Source organism: Leopardus geoffroyi, chromosome B2 (genome assembly GCF_018350155.1).
Source record: "Leopardus geoffroyi isolate Oge1 chromosome B2, O.geoffroyi_Oge1_pat1.0, whole genome shotgun sequence".
In the NCBI taxonomy this organism is placed as follows: domain Eukaryota; kingdom Metazoa; phylum Chordata; class Mammalia; order Carnivora; family Felidae; genus Leopardus; species Leopardus geoffroyi.
The window spans coordinates 35,152,598-35,167,365 of NC_059332.1; the positions used below are offsets into that span (position 1 = coordinate 35,152,598).

The following is a 14,768-nucleotide window of genomic DNA, read 5'->3' on the forward strand; positions in this document are numbered from 1 at the left end:
CGATCCAGGCATCCATTAAAAGGGGGCTGATGAAATAAATTATGGTAGATCCATTTAACAGAACACTGTCTCATCTCTCTGTGATGGATGGTAAGTTCTCCAAGAGGCAGTACAGCGTAGTCTTTAGGAACCTAGACTCAGGACAGTCCACCCGGCTTAGAATTCCAGCTGTCATGGGGTGCCTGGGTGGCTCAGTCGGTTAAACGTCTGACTTTGGCTCGGGTCGTGATCTCCTGGTTCGTGGGTTTGAGCCCCACATCTGGCTCTGTGCTCACAGCTCAGAGCCTGGAGCCTGCTTCGGATCCTGTGTCTCCCTCTCTCTCTGTCTCTCCCCGACTCACACTCTGTCTCTCTCTCTCTCTCTCTCTCAAAAATAAACATTAAAAACTTTTTTTTTTTTAATTTTTTTTCAACGTTTTTATTTATTTTTGGGACAGAGAGAGACAGAGCATGAACGGGGGAGGGGCAGAGAGAGAGGGAGACACAGAATCGGAAACAGGCTCCAGGCTCTGAGCCATCAGCCCAGAGCCCGACGCGGGGCTCGAACTCACGGACCGCGAGATCGTGACCTGGCTGAAGTCGGATGCTTAACCGACTGCGCCACCCAGGCGCCCCAAAAACTTTTTAAAAAAAGAAAAGAGCAAGAGTTTTCATTGAAGACTTTTTATATGTTTTGATTTTTAACCATGGGAATAAATACCTATCAAAAGAGTAAAAATAAATAAGAAAGATGTTTAAAATTTTTTTTAATGTTTATCTATTTTGGAACTGTATAGGCATGGCCTGAGACAAACTGAAAAAATGAGGACGTTTCCCTTTGGAAGGGAATGCTACATATGATCAAAATCTACAAAATTTTGAACCCATATGACAGAAACCAGTGGAACCCCTCCTTCACAAAAGGAACATGCACAGGTGTTTCATGCTCAAAAATATAACAATATTTATTTCATTTCTTAAATTATTAATTTTTAAATAACACTCTTCCTACAAAGAACTCAAAATGTATATATAGAACTTATAATTTATAACCAGAAACTTTCTTAATGCTTCCAAAAGGGGGAGAAGAGAAGGAAGGTGAGGTAGACGGAGAGGTCTAAGAACAGGGCACTGCAGGTCTGGACACAGGCAGCAAGGGTGCGGCCAGCAGGTTGCTGGAGGGCCCAGCACCCAGGGAAGGGCCAGGAGAAAGCACCCATTTCCGTGACCTCTGCTTTGAGAACAAGGTTCAATTTCACTCATGAAAGAAGATGCTTCAGGTTGCTTTACAAAGAGCACCGGGGACCGTCCACAGCACTGGTGGTAGAATTCTAAGTGGCAAGGCCCCCTGGGGCTTTGCCGGGGGAGGCAGTCACAGACGTCTCACGGCAAACGGCCAGTGAGTCTGCAGTCCTCCAAGAAACCGGGCGTGAACCAACAGTGATGAGTAAAAAGAGAGGGAGACAGAGAAGGGTCTGCTTCCATCTGCCCCAGTGGGATTCTTGTTTTCTCAGAGGTTAGAAGGTGGCATTTACATTTCTTTTACATCCAACGGATATTCCAGAGAAAGCGCTGCAGTGCGTGAACTCCTCCAAAGAAAACCAAGACCCAATGAGCCAGTGCCTCCCTGACTTCCTGCTGAAGAAGATCCTGTGGAAAAGAAGAGCGAGAGAGAAGCTTTTTTAAAAAATCGATAGAATAGGGACGCCTGGGTGGCTCAATGGGTTAAGCGTAAGTCTGACTTGGGCCCAGGTCATGATCTCACAGTTCGTGGGTTCGGTCGGGCTCTGTGCTGACAGCTTGGAGCCTGGAGCCTGCCTCGGATTCTGTGTCTCCCTCTCTCTCTCTCTGCCCCTTCCCAGCTCATGCTCGCACTCTGTCTCTGTCAAAAATAAATAAACTTAAAAAAAATTTTTTTTAAATCGATAGAATAATCCAAAGGTAGAAACTCAGTATTAATTCAATGAATGCCACAAACAAGCTTCCTGGGCTGCTTTATGAATTGTATGAGCAGGAGGATATGTGGGTCTGTTCCTCCACCCGCCTTGGGAAGCTTCGTCTGGATTTATCTTTTCCATCCGAACCATCCGCACATGGGGGCGCTCCTTCCGGGGCTGGTAACCTCTGCCTCTGGCTTTGCAGGGCACTTTCTTAGTCCTTTCAAAGAAGCCAGGTGTCTGCTTTGGGGTTGGAAGAACTGATAGGACTTAGATGAGCGTAGGGGGGAGTGAGTATGAGCGAAGTGGGAGGTGACAGCACAGCAGGTTTGTGGAGGAGTAAGTAAAGGCCGCTGTTTATTCTGGAACATCACAGCAGAACACATGGCTCTCCCTGGCCCTGCCCCTCCTCCTGCAGTCTATTCACCACACAGCAGCCTTGGTGAACAGTGAAACGTGCCTCCTGTGCTCAGTGCTCTCCCATGGCTCTGCTTCAGTCCTCAGGGGGACCTGGGATCCTGCCTACTCTGCCCCAACCAGCCGCTCTGACCATAGTTTTTACTACTTTCTCCCTTACTCCGCTTCCTTCGCTGCCTCCTTACTGTTCTTCAAACATGCCAGACATGCTCCTGCCTCCACGTCTCTGCTTCCCACCCCCCTTCCGCCTCCACTGCTCTCCCCCTCCAGAGATGCATGGCTCCCTCCTACACCTCTGTCAAGGTTTCACTCAGAAGTCATCCTCGCAGTAGTAAGGCCTTCCCCCTCTACTTAAAATTGTAAACCCCCCAACACTCCTCCTTCCTTTCCTTGCTTTATTTTTCTGCACAATATTTGTCATTGACTGATAAACTGCATACGTTATTTGTCTGCTTATAGTCTGTCTCCCCTTTTAGGATGTAAACTCCAAGAGGGGCCCCTGGGTGGCTCAGTTGGTTAAGCGTCTGACTTCAGCTCAGATCATGACTTTACGGTTTGTTCAAGCCCCACATCGGGCTCTGTGCTGTCAGCACAGAACCTGCTTCAGATCGATCCTCTGTCCCCCTCTCTCTCCGCCCCTCCCCTGCTCTCTCTCTCTCTCCCTCAAAAATAAATAACATTAAAAAAAATTTTTTAATGTTTAAAAAAAACAAGCATATAAGCAACATGAGATCAAGGAGTTTTCTCTCTTTTAATCACTGCTATATCTCCAGCACTTAAACGGATCCTGACACATAATAGACAGTATTCTATAAATATTAGTTATATAAATGAATGAATGAATGAATGAATGATAAACCAACAGTGGCAAGCTAAAGAATTTAGACTTTGTCCTGTCAGCAACTAGGAATCATTAAAGGGTTTTTTTTTTCTCTTTTATAGTTGGTATCAGTTAGGAAAATGGAATGGATTTCCTTCCAGCAAGGTAGATGAGAAAAGGTACAGAGCACCAAGTCTCATATATTTAAATTCCAGCTTTGGCACTTAATTGCCAAATGACCTTAGGTTACCTAATCTCTCTGAACCTCATACTAATCCACTAATCCATAGAGTTATTGAGAGAATTGACTAAAACACATAAGAGTCTCTCAAAGAGTACCTGGAAGAAATTGTTTAATAATAAATGTTAGTTTCCTTTCCCTCTTTTAAACAAACTAAGAAATTCCGTATGCATTACTGTACCAGTCAGGGTCCCAGAGGAGACAGATGGCACACTCAAATTAGGATAATTCAGGGACAGTTAAATAAAGAGACTGTCTACAAAGGTGGGGAGCACACAGGTGGCGCAATACCACATGGGCTGGTAACGTCTGAGTTGTTGCCTGTAGTGTTGGGGATATAGGGTGGCACAGTTACTAGAACCCAGAAGGAGAGAGTCCTATGGAGATAAAATTCCAAAGACACATTTAAGATCCTAAAAGCAATGGGAAGACTATTTTAAAACATAGTTTATATCTAGGAAAAGTGCATGCTCCAGATTTAATAAAAAAAAAAAAAAAAAAAAAAAAACCAGGTCCTTGAACCAAAATCCCTCCAAAACCCTAAATAGCAAAATAGAAGACGTTATTTTGAGAATCAAGGCCTGCTTGAAAACAAAGAACACTTGCTTACGTGAAAAGAACAAGAGACCAAGCTTTGTAGCAGCTCAAGAGAGATCTACTCGCAGACAAAAGCAGAACTTGGTGAACTCCTTGCTAGGGAGCTCCAAGCACAAGAATGAAAGTTTCCTTATGCCAAAAGCAGGAAGACATCTGGAAGATCAGTGTGATCGCTTGATTAAACAGAATACAAAAGGTGAATCCGCGATGACTATATACAAAAGAAATACATCATTCCAGATTTGAAATTCTGCTACAGTTGCTTGATTTAAGTCTTGAAGCAGCAGAGTAAAAAGCCTTGAGCATTTTAGAGCCACACTTAGGAGGAATTTTTACTATTATTTTTTAGACGCACCGTGAGCTACTTAAAGGTGACCTAAAATGCGATTTTGTGGTCCAGGCCAAGGTACCTTTCAAAGCCTAGGGCAAAGCCAACTTTGTGAAATGCTGCAGGAAACGCTAGGGCAGGCATAAGGATAGACATATAGATCAATGGAATAGAATGCAGAGCCCAGAAATAAACGCTCACATTTACAGTCAATTAATTTTCGACAAGGATGCCAAGGTAATTTAATAGGGAAAGAATGGTCTTTTCTTTTTTTTTTTTTTTTTTTTTTTTAATTTTTTTTTTCAACGTTTATTTATTTTTGGGACAGAGAGAGACACAGCATGAACGGGGGAAGGGCAGAGAGAGAGGGAGACACAGAATTGGAAACAGGCTCCAGGCTCTGAGCCATCAGCCCAGAGCCCGATGCGGGGCTTGAACTCACGGACCGCGAGATCGTGACCTGGCTGAAGTCGGACGCTTAACCGACTGCGCCACTCAGGCGCCCCAAGAATGGTCTTTTCAACAAAGGGTGCTGGGACAACTGGATGGATACCCACATGCAAAAGAATGAAGATAAACTTTTAACTCACAGCATACACAAAAATGGACCAAAGACCTAAATTTAACAGCTAAAACTATAAATCTCTTAGAAGAACACATAGGTGTAAATCCTCATGACTTTGGATTAGGCAATGGTTTCTTAGCTATGACCCCTAAAGCACTAGAAACAAAAGAAAAAATAGGTAAATCGAACCTCATCAAAATTTAAAAGTTCAGTGCTTCAAAGAACACCATCCAAAAAGTGAAAATGGGAGAAAATATTTGCAAGTAATATATCCAATAAGGAACTTACATCTAGAATGTATAAAGAACTCCAACAGCTCAATCATAAAAAGACAAATAAGCCAATTTTAAAATGGGCAAAGGATCTGAACAGACATTTCTCCAAAGAGACATCCAAATGAACAGTAAGCACATAACAAGATACACAACACTAGCCATCAGGAAAGTGCAGATCAAAACCACAATATGAGGGGCGTCTGGGTGGCTCAGTCAGTTAGGCATCCAACTTCGGCTCGGGTCCTGATCTCTCGGTTCCATGAGTTCCAACCCCACATCGGGCTCTATGCTGACAGCTCAGAGCCTGGAGTCTGCTTTGGATTCTGTGTCTCCCTCTCTCTCTGCCCCTCCCCTGCTCATGCTCTCTCTCTCTCTCTCTCTCTCTCTCTCAAAAATAAATAAACATTAAAAAATTTTTTAATGATAACTTTATGGAAAAATAAAATTTATATACTGTATAATTTTCCTGTTGAGTAATGTACAGCTAATGGTTTTTAGAATATTCACAGAGCTGTACAACCATCATCAGAATCAACTTTAAGTTCAATTATTTATTTTTAAGAGAGAGAGAGTATAAGTGGGGCAGGGGCAGAGAGAGAGGGGGACAGAGGATCTGAAGTGGGCTCTGCTCAGGGAGCCCGAGGAGGGGTTGAACTCACAAACTGTGAGGTGCCCCTCATTTTTTAAAAAAAGCTAGGGAGTTCAGTGTCAACTTATTAAGCTGTAGGGGTCAATTTAAGACACGAGTAAATTATAACTTCAAAGGTAAGGGAAAGAAAGAAAGGGAGAAAAATGGAATAGGAGGCTACGGAGAGCAGTGACCTCTTGATTGGGTTGAGGCAAATGCAGAAAATAGTTGGTTGTGATTTCTCCTCTGTCCTCTTCAGAGAAAAAATTAGAAGGAACCATGAGTATTCAGAATTAGCAGATAAAGAGGCAGGGAAGATACACTAAGGGCTTTCCTAGAATGCATAAAGTCCAGTCGTCTGTGAAAACTTTCCTACAGAGGAAACTGTAGCATAGAAAGGAAATGGTAAATATCTCGAGCATCCTGGTAAATGATCCATAGCACAGAGGTGGTCAACTCCAACTGTTTTGTGGTCCAGGGCACAACTATTAAAAGGGCAAAGGCAGAAAACAATTTTTTGTTTGAGTTAACATTTATTGATCATTTTCCATGGGTCAGGTTCTGTTCTAAGTGATTGACAAAGATTATCTCATTTAATTTTCACAACAGCCTATACTCTCTGCTCGGCAGCCAGTACCCATTCTAAATGTGAATCAGCTCACAAAGCTCTCCTGCTCTCCCTCTCCAGAAGCTTCCTTATGCGTAGGGTAAAACCCAAACACCTTATCATTGCCCCTATGACTGAAGCCAACTCCTGGACCTCAACTCACTCCATTCCAGCTACTCTGGCCCCCCTCGCTCTTCCTTAGGCCTGTTCCTATCGCACGCGCTCCCTGTTCCCCTGCCTGGAACACTTGTCCCCCAGGTATTCCCATGGCTCACTCCCTCACTTCCAGTCTCAGCTCAAATCTTGCCTCCCCAGGGAGGCCTTCCCTGATCACCCATCCAAAGTCACTCTCCATCATTCGGTATCCCCAATCCTGCTTTGAGCCTGCATCCCTGCCTGACTAGTCATCCGCTTTACTGTTCAGCACGAGTTCAATGAGAGCAGGCTCCCCTTCTGTCCGGCTCTCTACTCTAGCTACCAATGCCTGGAACTGAGTCTTGCATATAGTACGCACTAAATAAAATTTGCTTGGATGAAATCGGTCCGTCAGGTATTTTATTTGACTCTCTGTGTTTCTTTCCTCTTTGTTTCCTTCTTACTTTCAGTAGTGTTGTTGTTGGGACCGTTCATTCATGTTTTGTCTCAGGGAACGTTTTACCTGGGGGAAAGGCTGAGTATTAGCCACATTTGAACCAGAGCATAAAAGAGGACATGGCATCCCTGAAACCAGCATGATGGCAGCAGCAGTGATGAATCCTCACAGGACAGGTACTTTTGAGGGGAAGAAGTCGGGCTCTGAGGGGCAGCCCCCTCCCCCGTGGAGCCTCACATATCATTCTCTCTCCACTGCCAACTATAGGTTAGTCTAGTGGATTTGATCTCCTCTAAGATCTCAAACAGTAACCATTATTCTTTCCCGTTTTCCCTTATTATCTCATATAATAATCAGGAGAAACAAAGAAATCAGCAGGAGTGGGGCTTAGATCATCACCTCTGGGTCGGTTCAAGGAGGAAAACCACAATTAAGGGTTTTCTCCTCCCTGAATGGGCATTGGATTCACCTGTGGAGCTTTTAAAGTACCTGATGCCCAGGCCACACCTCTTGACAATAAAATTAGAATCTCTCAAGGTGGGGCCCGGGCATCTGTAGTTCTTAAAACTTCAACGGTGATTCTAATATGCACCCTGGTTGGAGGGTGTGGAGCAAAGTCTCTCGCACTTTAATGTGCATGCAAACCTCCTGGGGTGTGTGTAAAAAAGTAGATCCTGACTCTGGCATTGTGGCTGGGGCGTGAGCTTTTGCATATTTGACCAGATGCTACATGATGCTGATGTTGCTGTCCACGGACCACGGTTTGAGTAGCAAGTGTGAGATCAAATATTGGCTTTGACTCAGGTTCACAATTTTCAGATCTAACGTTTCAGCATTTGGACATTATTAATCCTCATGTTCTGCTAATTCCTGGGCCTCCCAGCCACTCGGCAGTCATTGTTCTGTTTGCTCTTCCTTCCTACCTGACTGGCTGTTTTTGGGGAAACTGAAGACGTACCTCTTGAACCATCCCACGATCGATGCTGTCCCCAATGTTTCTTAACTGCATGGCCAACTTGTGGATTATTTCCTCCTGGTGGTGGTTCTGGCCAATGCTACTCTCCTTGGGCTGAGAAGGCAGATTGTGATCTACATTGAACAGAAAAGAGTTCAAAAGAGAGTATTAACTATAAATCACTCACCACTAGTCACTAAAAACTGTCTTAGACAATGAAAGGGATGAAATCTCATCATCGATGACTATAGAAAAGCAAAGCCTTGCATTGGAATAGATTAGTTCTGTTCAATAGGAACATAATTCAAACTACACATTAATTTTAAATTTTCTAGTAGTAACATCAGGCAAAAATATTTTAGTAATATATTTTACTTAAGACAATACATCCAAAATATGATCATGAAACATATAATCAATACAATTTTTTTTTGAGAGAGAGAGAGAGGGAGAGTGAGAGCAGGGGAGGGGCAGAGGGAGAGGGAGAGAGAGAATCTTAAGCAGGCTCCATGCCCAGCATGGGCTTGATCTCACAACCCTAATATCATGACCTGAGCTGAAATCAAGAGTCAGACGCTTAACCAACTGAGTCACGCAGTCATCCCCAAATTACTAACAATATGTTTTGCATTTTTTATAGTTAAGTCTTTCAAATCTAGTGTTTATTTCATACTTACAGCACATCTCAATCCAGGTGCTATCTTTTCATTGGAAAACCCTGATTTGTATTCGTATTTCATGAAACTTACAGTTTAAAAGGTAGAATCATATATCCAAGTTGTTTATATATATATATATATATATATATATATATATATATATGTTGTTCCAAATGTACTTAATAGTTTTCCAACAATTAAATCAAGTATCAGTTTTTAAACTTTAATTGAAAATAAATAAAACTTAAAATTCAGTTCCTCAACTGGCCACATTTCAAGCACTCAAGAAACAAACACAGTTAGTAGCTATCATCCTGGACAGTACAGATCTGTATCTTTATAGTTTTGTAAGATAGAGCTTTCCATTTTAATGCTTATATCCATGATCCTTGAATGAGTTCCTCCAAACTTTATTTGCTTCCAACAACCAATAAGTGTGTTTTTTTAAACACACACACACACACACACACACACACACACACACACACACAGAATGGGGGAGGGGCAGAGAAAGAAGGAGACACAGAATCTGAAGAAGGCTCCAGGCTCTGAGCTGTCAGCACAGAGCCCAGTGAGGGGCTTGAACTCACAGATCGCAAGATCATGACCTGAGCCAAAGTCTGATGCCTAACTGACTGAGCCACCCAGGCTCCCCTAACCAATAAGTGTTTTTAAGCAACACTATGAGTAAACTACTGCGCTGAGTGCTTTGGGGAACTTATAAAGACAAGGTTTCTGTCCTTACGTTGCTGATAACCCACTGGTTAGGGATTAAACAATTAGCAAGTGCTTCAGGAATACAGAGGAGAGGAAGATAAATTTGTGCTAAAATAGATATAAGCTATATCATAGATACAGCAAATTATGCATTGAACCTGTTTTGTTTCAGGACTTTGAAAATTTGAAGGACTTTGATTTTTCGGGCTTAGTACTGAGAGATTAAGTCCTGTCCTCAAAGAGTCTAGCAGAAGAGAGACACAAACCACAATTCAACATGTTATAGTAAGTAAAAGTAAGGTCTGCACAGAGGAGCCAGGGCAGATGTCCCAAAGAAAATGATAACTGAGTTCAGCATTGAAGAAGGAAGGATGAATAAGAATTAGCCAGGAGAAGAAGAGAGAGATGGGGAGATGGGGGCGGGGCCAGCTGGGAAGGAGTGGAACGAGACCTTGCCAACAGCAGCAAGTGTCACATGAGCAAAGGCATGGGGGTAACAGACAGTGAGGCTTTGTACGTAACCTCTAAGTAGTGCTACTGTTAAAAGGCAGCGAATGATGGGAGAAAAAGGTAGGTAACAGAGTAGGCAAGAGCAAAATCATGAAGGCACAGTGAAAGGCTGGGACTTCATCCAGTAGGGCAGAGGACCCACTGAAAGGTTTCAAGCAGGAAATGACTTGATCAGATTCGCTCCTAGCTCTTACCCTCTGGGATCAGAGTGAAGATGGGCAAGACTTAAGGCAGGGAATGCATTAAAAGGCTACTGCAGGGGCACCTGGCTGGCTCAGTAGGTTAAGTATCCGACTTCGGCTCAGGTCATAATCTCACGGTTCGTGGGTTCAAGCCCCGCATTGGGCTCTGGGCTGACAGCTTGGAGCCTGGAGCCTCCTTCAGATTCTGTGTCTCCCCCTCTCCCCCCCATCCCTCCCCCGCCTCTCTAAAAAATAAACATTAAAAAGAAATTTTTTTTAAGGCTACGGCAAAGTGCTGCAGAGAGATGGTAAGGAGTTGCCTAAAAATAACTAGCATACTTACCACATGCCAGACCATATAGCATTATCTTACTGACTACTCCCTCACAATGACCCCCATGAGGTCATTACCCCATGCTACAGATGAGAGAGTTGTGGTTTAGAGCAGTGCTTTTCAGACTTTGTTCCACCTTGGAATCCCTTGGGGAGGCTTTTAAAACTCCCACTGTTCGGGCCTCACTCTAATCCAGCGAAATCAGTTGAGCCAAGAATTGGTATTTTGTTTAAAGCTCCTCAAGTGGTTCCCATGTGCAACCAGGCTTGGGGATGGGGGGGGGGGGGGGGGGGGGGGGCAGAGGGGTGGGGTTAGAGGGAATGAGTAACTTGCCAGTGGCTGAAAGCATGAGAGCCAGGATTTAAACCCAGGTCTGCCTGGCTCCAGAGCCCATGCTCTTAAACCTCAGCATACAGAGCCTGAACTAGTACTAACCTGAAACAGTACTAACAGACGTGGAGTGGGGAGAACAGATTCTATAAATGTTTAGGAAGAAGAATAGGCTGGAATTTGGCAAAAGATTTGCTGAGAAAGGTGAGGGAAAGGGAAATTCTTACTTTGCCAGCTCAGGAGACTGGAAAGGTGATGGCACTATCAGCCTGTACAGAGAATGAGGGTCGAGGGAGGACAGGTATAGAAGGCAGAGGAGGCAGGCAGAAAGAGGAAGAAGAAAATTCGAGTTCATTTATAAATTTAAGGTACCTGTAGGACATCTTAGCAGACATCTGGAATATATCTGAAGCAAATAATTATAATAATAATAATAATAATAATAATAATAATAATAATAATAAAAGGAATATACCTGAAGCTCAAGGGATGTCAGAACTCAAAGATTTAAGAGTTATCATTTATTTATTCAATAAAAATGCAGGTGTGGATAAGATCTTTCAGAGTTTATGTAGCTGATGGATAAGACTGATGGCTAACAAGATAGGCAAAGGAACAAAAGCCCACAAAAATGACTGAGAAGGAATAGTCAGAGAGGTACATGGGGAATCAGGAGAAACACTATAACAGTATTTTCTAACCATCTTTCAACGCTTGTTGAAAATTTCCTTCTAAACTGTACTAATGGGCATTGTTACTTGGTTAAGTATGGTATACAGAATATGACTGTGTATGTGTCAGTGTGTGTGTGTGTTGTTGTTGTTGTTGTTGTTAATGGTGATGATTCAGAATGATTCAGGTGATTTAGAATCCTGAAACACACCTTAAAGTCCTTTCATTAAAGATGCCAATCATTGTCTGACTTGCCCACACCCCCTTCCAAAAGAATCTGCCATATTGCCTAAGCAGTCTAGCTCCTTCTCCCATGTCCCCACCCCAACCCCAGACCACAGCTGTTTAGATCAGAGATGAAAAACTTGAGCCAAGAACATATCATCCACTGGCTGGCCAAAAGAGAGCAGGGTCCCTTCCTCTCTGTTCAATGTTTAGGAGACTAAGTTCAGGAGACTAAAGGAAAAGTTGGCAGGGGGACCAGGAATGCCACGGGATTATGTTGGGCCCAGGATAAGTCAAAGCCTTTGCAAGTGAAAATTATGAAGGGGAAGGAAACATTTGAAGGAGAGATGGAAGAAGCTGGCTGATAGAGAAGACCTAAGCAGAGCAAACACTTATAAAGAAAGCAAGAAAAAGAAAAGACTGGCCCCAGAACTGCCTTAGAACTTGAACCCTCCAAGTTCAGTTCTCTTTCACAAGCATCCTCACCAGCAACCACAGCTTTCTGGAGGTGACCGGAGTAGGTTTCTCTTCCCTGTAACCAAACAAATAATCATAAATATCTATGTCAATTATCATTGTCCAGAGCTGTTGAATATAGATAAAACTATGTAAGAAATAGCGTTGGCTATACATTGGCTTCAGGATAGACTCTGAAAGTAAAATTTAAAAACTAGGTTCCTGGGGCGCCTGGGTGGCGCAGTCGGTTAAGCGTCCGACTTCAGCCAGGTCACGATCTCGCGGTCCTTGAGTTCGAGCCCCGCGTCGGGCTCTGGGCTGATGGCTCAGAGCCTGGAGCCTGTTTCCAATTCTGTGTCTCCCTCTCTCTCTGCCCCTCCCCCGTTCATGCTCTGTCTCTCTCTGTCCCAAAAATAAATAAACGTTGAAAAAAAAAAATTTTTTTTAAAACTAGGTTCCTGACGCTAGAGGCTTTTGTTTTTGCTTCTGGTCATTTACCCACTCCTCACAAAAGTCGAATGCAAAATGGATTCAGGGCTCTCTTGTACTCAACCTATTTAGTCAGAATTATTTGTTGACTAAAGAGAGTCAGTATACCTCTCCTACAGACATTTACACAGCAAAACAGTTATGCCACCACAGGATAAGAAATATTATAAGATTACAGGAAAGAAATTACTAAATCAAAGCTCTACAATAGTCATATGTTCTCTTAAATACAGAGAGCAAACTGAGGGTTGCTGGAGGGGGTGGGGGTGGGGGGATGGGCTAAATGGGTAAAGGGCATTAAGGAAGACACTTGGGATGAGCACTGGGTGTTACACGTAGGGGATGAATCACTGGAATCTACTCCTGAAATCATTATTGCACTATATGCTAACTAACTTGGATGTAAATCAAAAAATAAATTGGGGCGCCTGGGTGGCTCAGTCAGTTAATCGTCCGACTTCGGTTCAGGTCATGATCTCACAGTTCATGGGTTTGAGCCCCACATACGCCTCTGTGCTGACAGCTCAGAGCCTGGAGCCCGCTTCTGATTCTGTGCCTCTCTCTCTGCCCCTCCCCTGCTCATGCTCTCTCTCTCAAATATAAATAATAAACATTAAAAAATTTTTTTAAATAAATAATAAATTAATTAATAAATAGTTAATTTGAAAAATAAATAAAAATAAAATAGGCATATGTTGGAGAAGTGAGAAGTCTTGTGACAAGATAGTCAAAATGAATTAAACAAAAAAGTAAACCTTTATTATTTTCCAAGTATTGAATTTTTACTTTTTTCCTTTTTTTAAAAAAATGTTTATTTATTTTTAAGAGAGACAGTGAGTGTGCATGAGCAGGGGAGGGGCAGAGAGAGGGGGACAGAGGATCCAAAGCGGGCTCTGTGCTGACAGCAGAGAGCCCGATGTAGGGCTCAAACTCATGAACCATCAGATCATGACCTGAGCCAAAGTCAGACACTTAACCAACTGAGCCCCCCAGGCACCCCCCAAGTATTGAATTTTTAATACAGAGGGAGATATATATCCCCACACAGAATTCTGAAAATAAAATCATTGTCTAAATGGCCTACTGGGAGATTTGGGACGATCATGTGGTTAATCCTTTTGCAAGAATAATTCCTTCATAAAGCAAATAATAAGCCTCAATATAGTGGAATTTTAAAAAACATTGCTATGTGTTGTGAGTCCTACATAAGCAACTTTGACCAACTGTCCCTTCAGTTGCATTTTGGAAAACTTTTAAGCAAACATGCTTCTAAGATTTTATAAGTGTTTCTCTGCTGCTAACTATAATGTGAATACTTTATTTTCTCATATGGTGATCACTTTCAGAATCTTGATTTTGTTCACTAAAAATAGAGGCATAGGGACTTCTGGCTCAAGAGTGAGCACAAGCATTGGTCTTCCATTTCCCCTAATCCCTCCCAAGGCACAACCAAAATGAATGTATAAAAAAAGAATAAAACCACAACAGTGAAAAGAACGGGAGACTGGGTCAACAGCAGATGAGAGATGTGTACGTGTTTCTGGAAGGCAGAAAGCAAATGAGACAAGAGGACAAATGAGCCAGACAGAGAAAGCGCCAAGACCCCACCACACGAGCTCCTGAGGCTTGGAAGCCCATTTACTCACTAAAACCCCAAAGCTGGGAGAGGGAGATGAGAGATTGGAACTCTGATGAGGATCAGCTGTACCAATTGGTCCCTCAACACCCCCAGGCCGCTATACCCACCACAAACTTCAAGCAAAAAAGAACCCCAGACACTCTTCTCTAACAGAAGAGAACGAATCTTGTGAAGGAAGCTAAAGCCTTTTTATGAATGTTGGTGCCTCAAATTAAAGGTCTCCTTGGCGGAAGGGAAAAAAAAGGTCTCCTTGTTCTAGCATTTAGGGGACCTGGGGCAAGAAAATGAGCTCCCTAATTCATGTCCCTAATGCCCACTGCCAAGTCAGAGCCCTCCTATGCCCCCATATGAGTCCCTACTCATTGGGGAGCCAGTTAAGCATAGTGGTAAAATCCTGAAGCCAGATCGCTTGGGTTTGATTGTTAAATCCACTACAGATAACACTATGTAACCTGGGACAAGTTATTTAATCTCTCTATGCCTCAGTTTCTCCAACTGTAAGATAGGAATAGTAATGTATTATTTCATCAACCCTAAGCTTTTTACTGCCTCCAGAATCAGAATGCGTTTTACATCCCAGGCATGTCATATTTCAACAACATTTATCTTCTTAG

General features: G+C 42.9%; 1 protein-coding gene across 1 annotated transcript in view; it reads right to left on the reverse strand.

Annotated features, from left to right (window-relative positions):
* Positions 1-729: 729 nt before the first annotated feature.
* Positions 730-14,768, reverse strand: part of PXT1 (peroxisomal testis enriched protein 1) — a 29,408-nt gene continuing 15,369 nt past the window's right edge. Inside the window, 2 exon segments of the mRNA XM_045500908.1 lie at positions 730-1,629; positions 7,945-8,075. Coding sequence (XP_045356864.1) covers positions 1,522-1,629; positions 7,945-8,075 — 239 coding nt within the window. The 3' untranslated portion in view covers positions 730-1,521.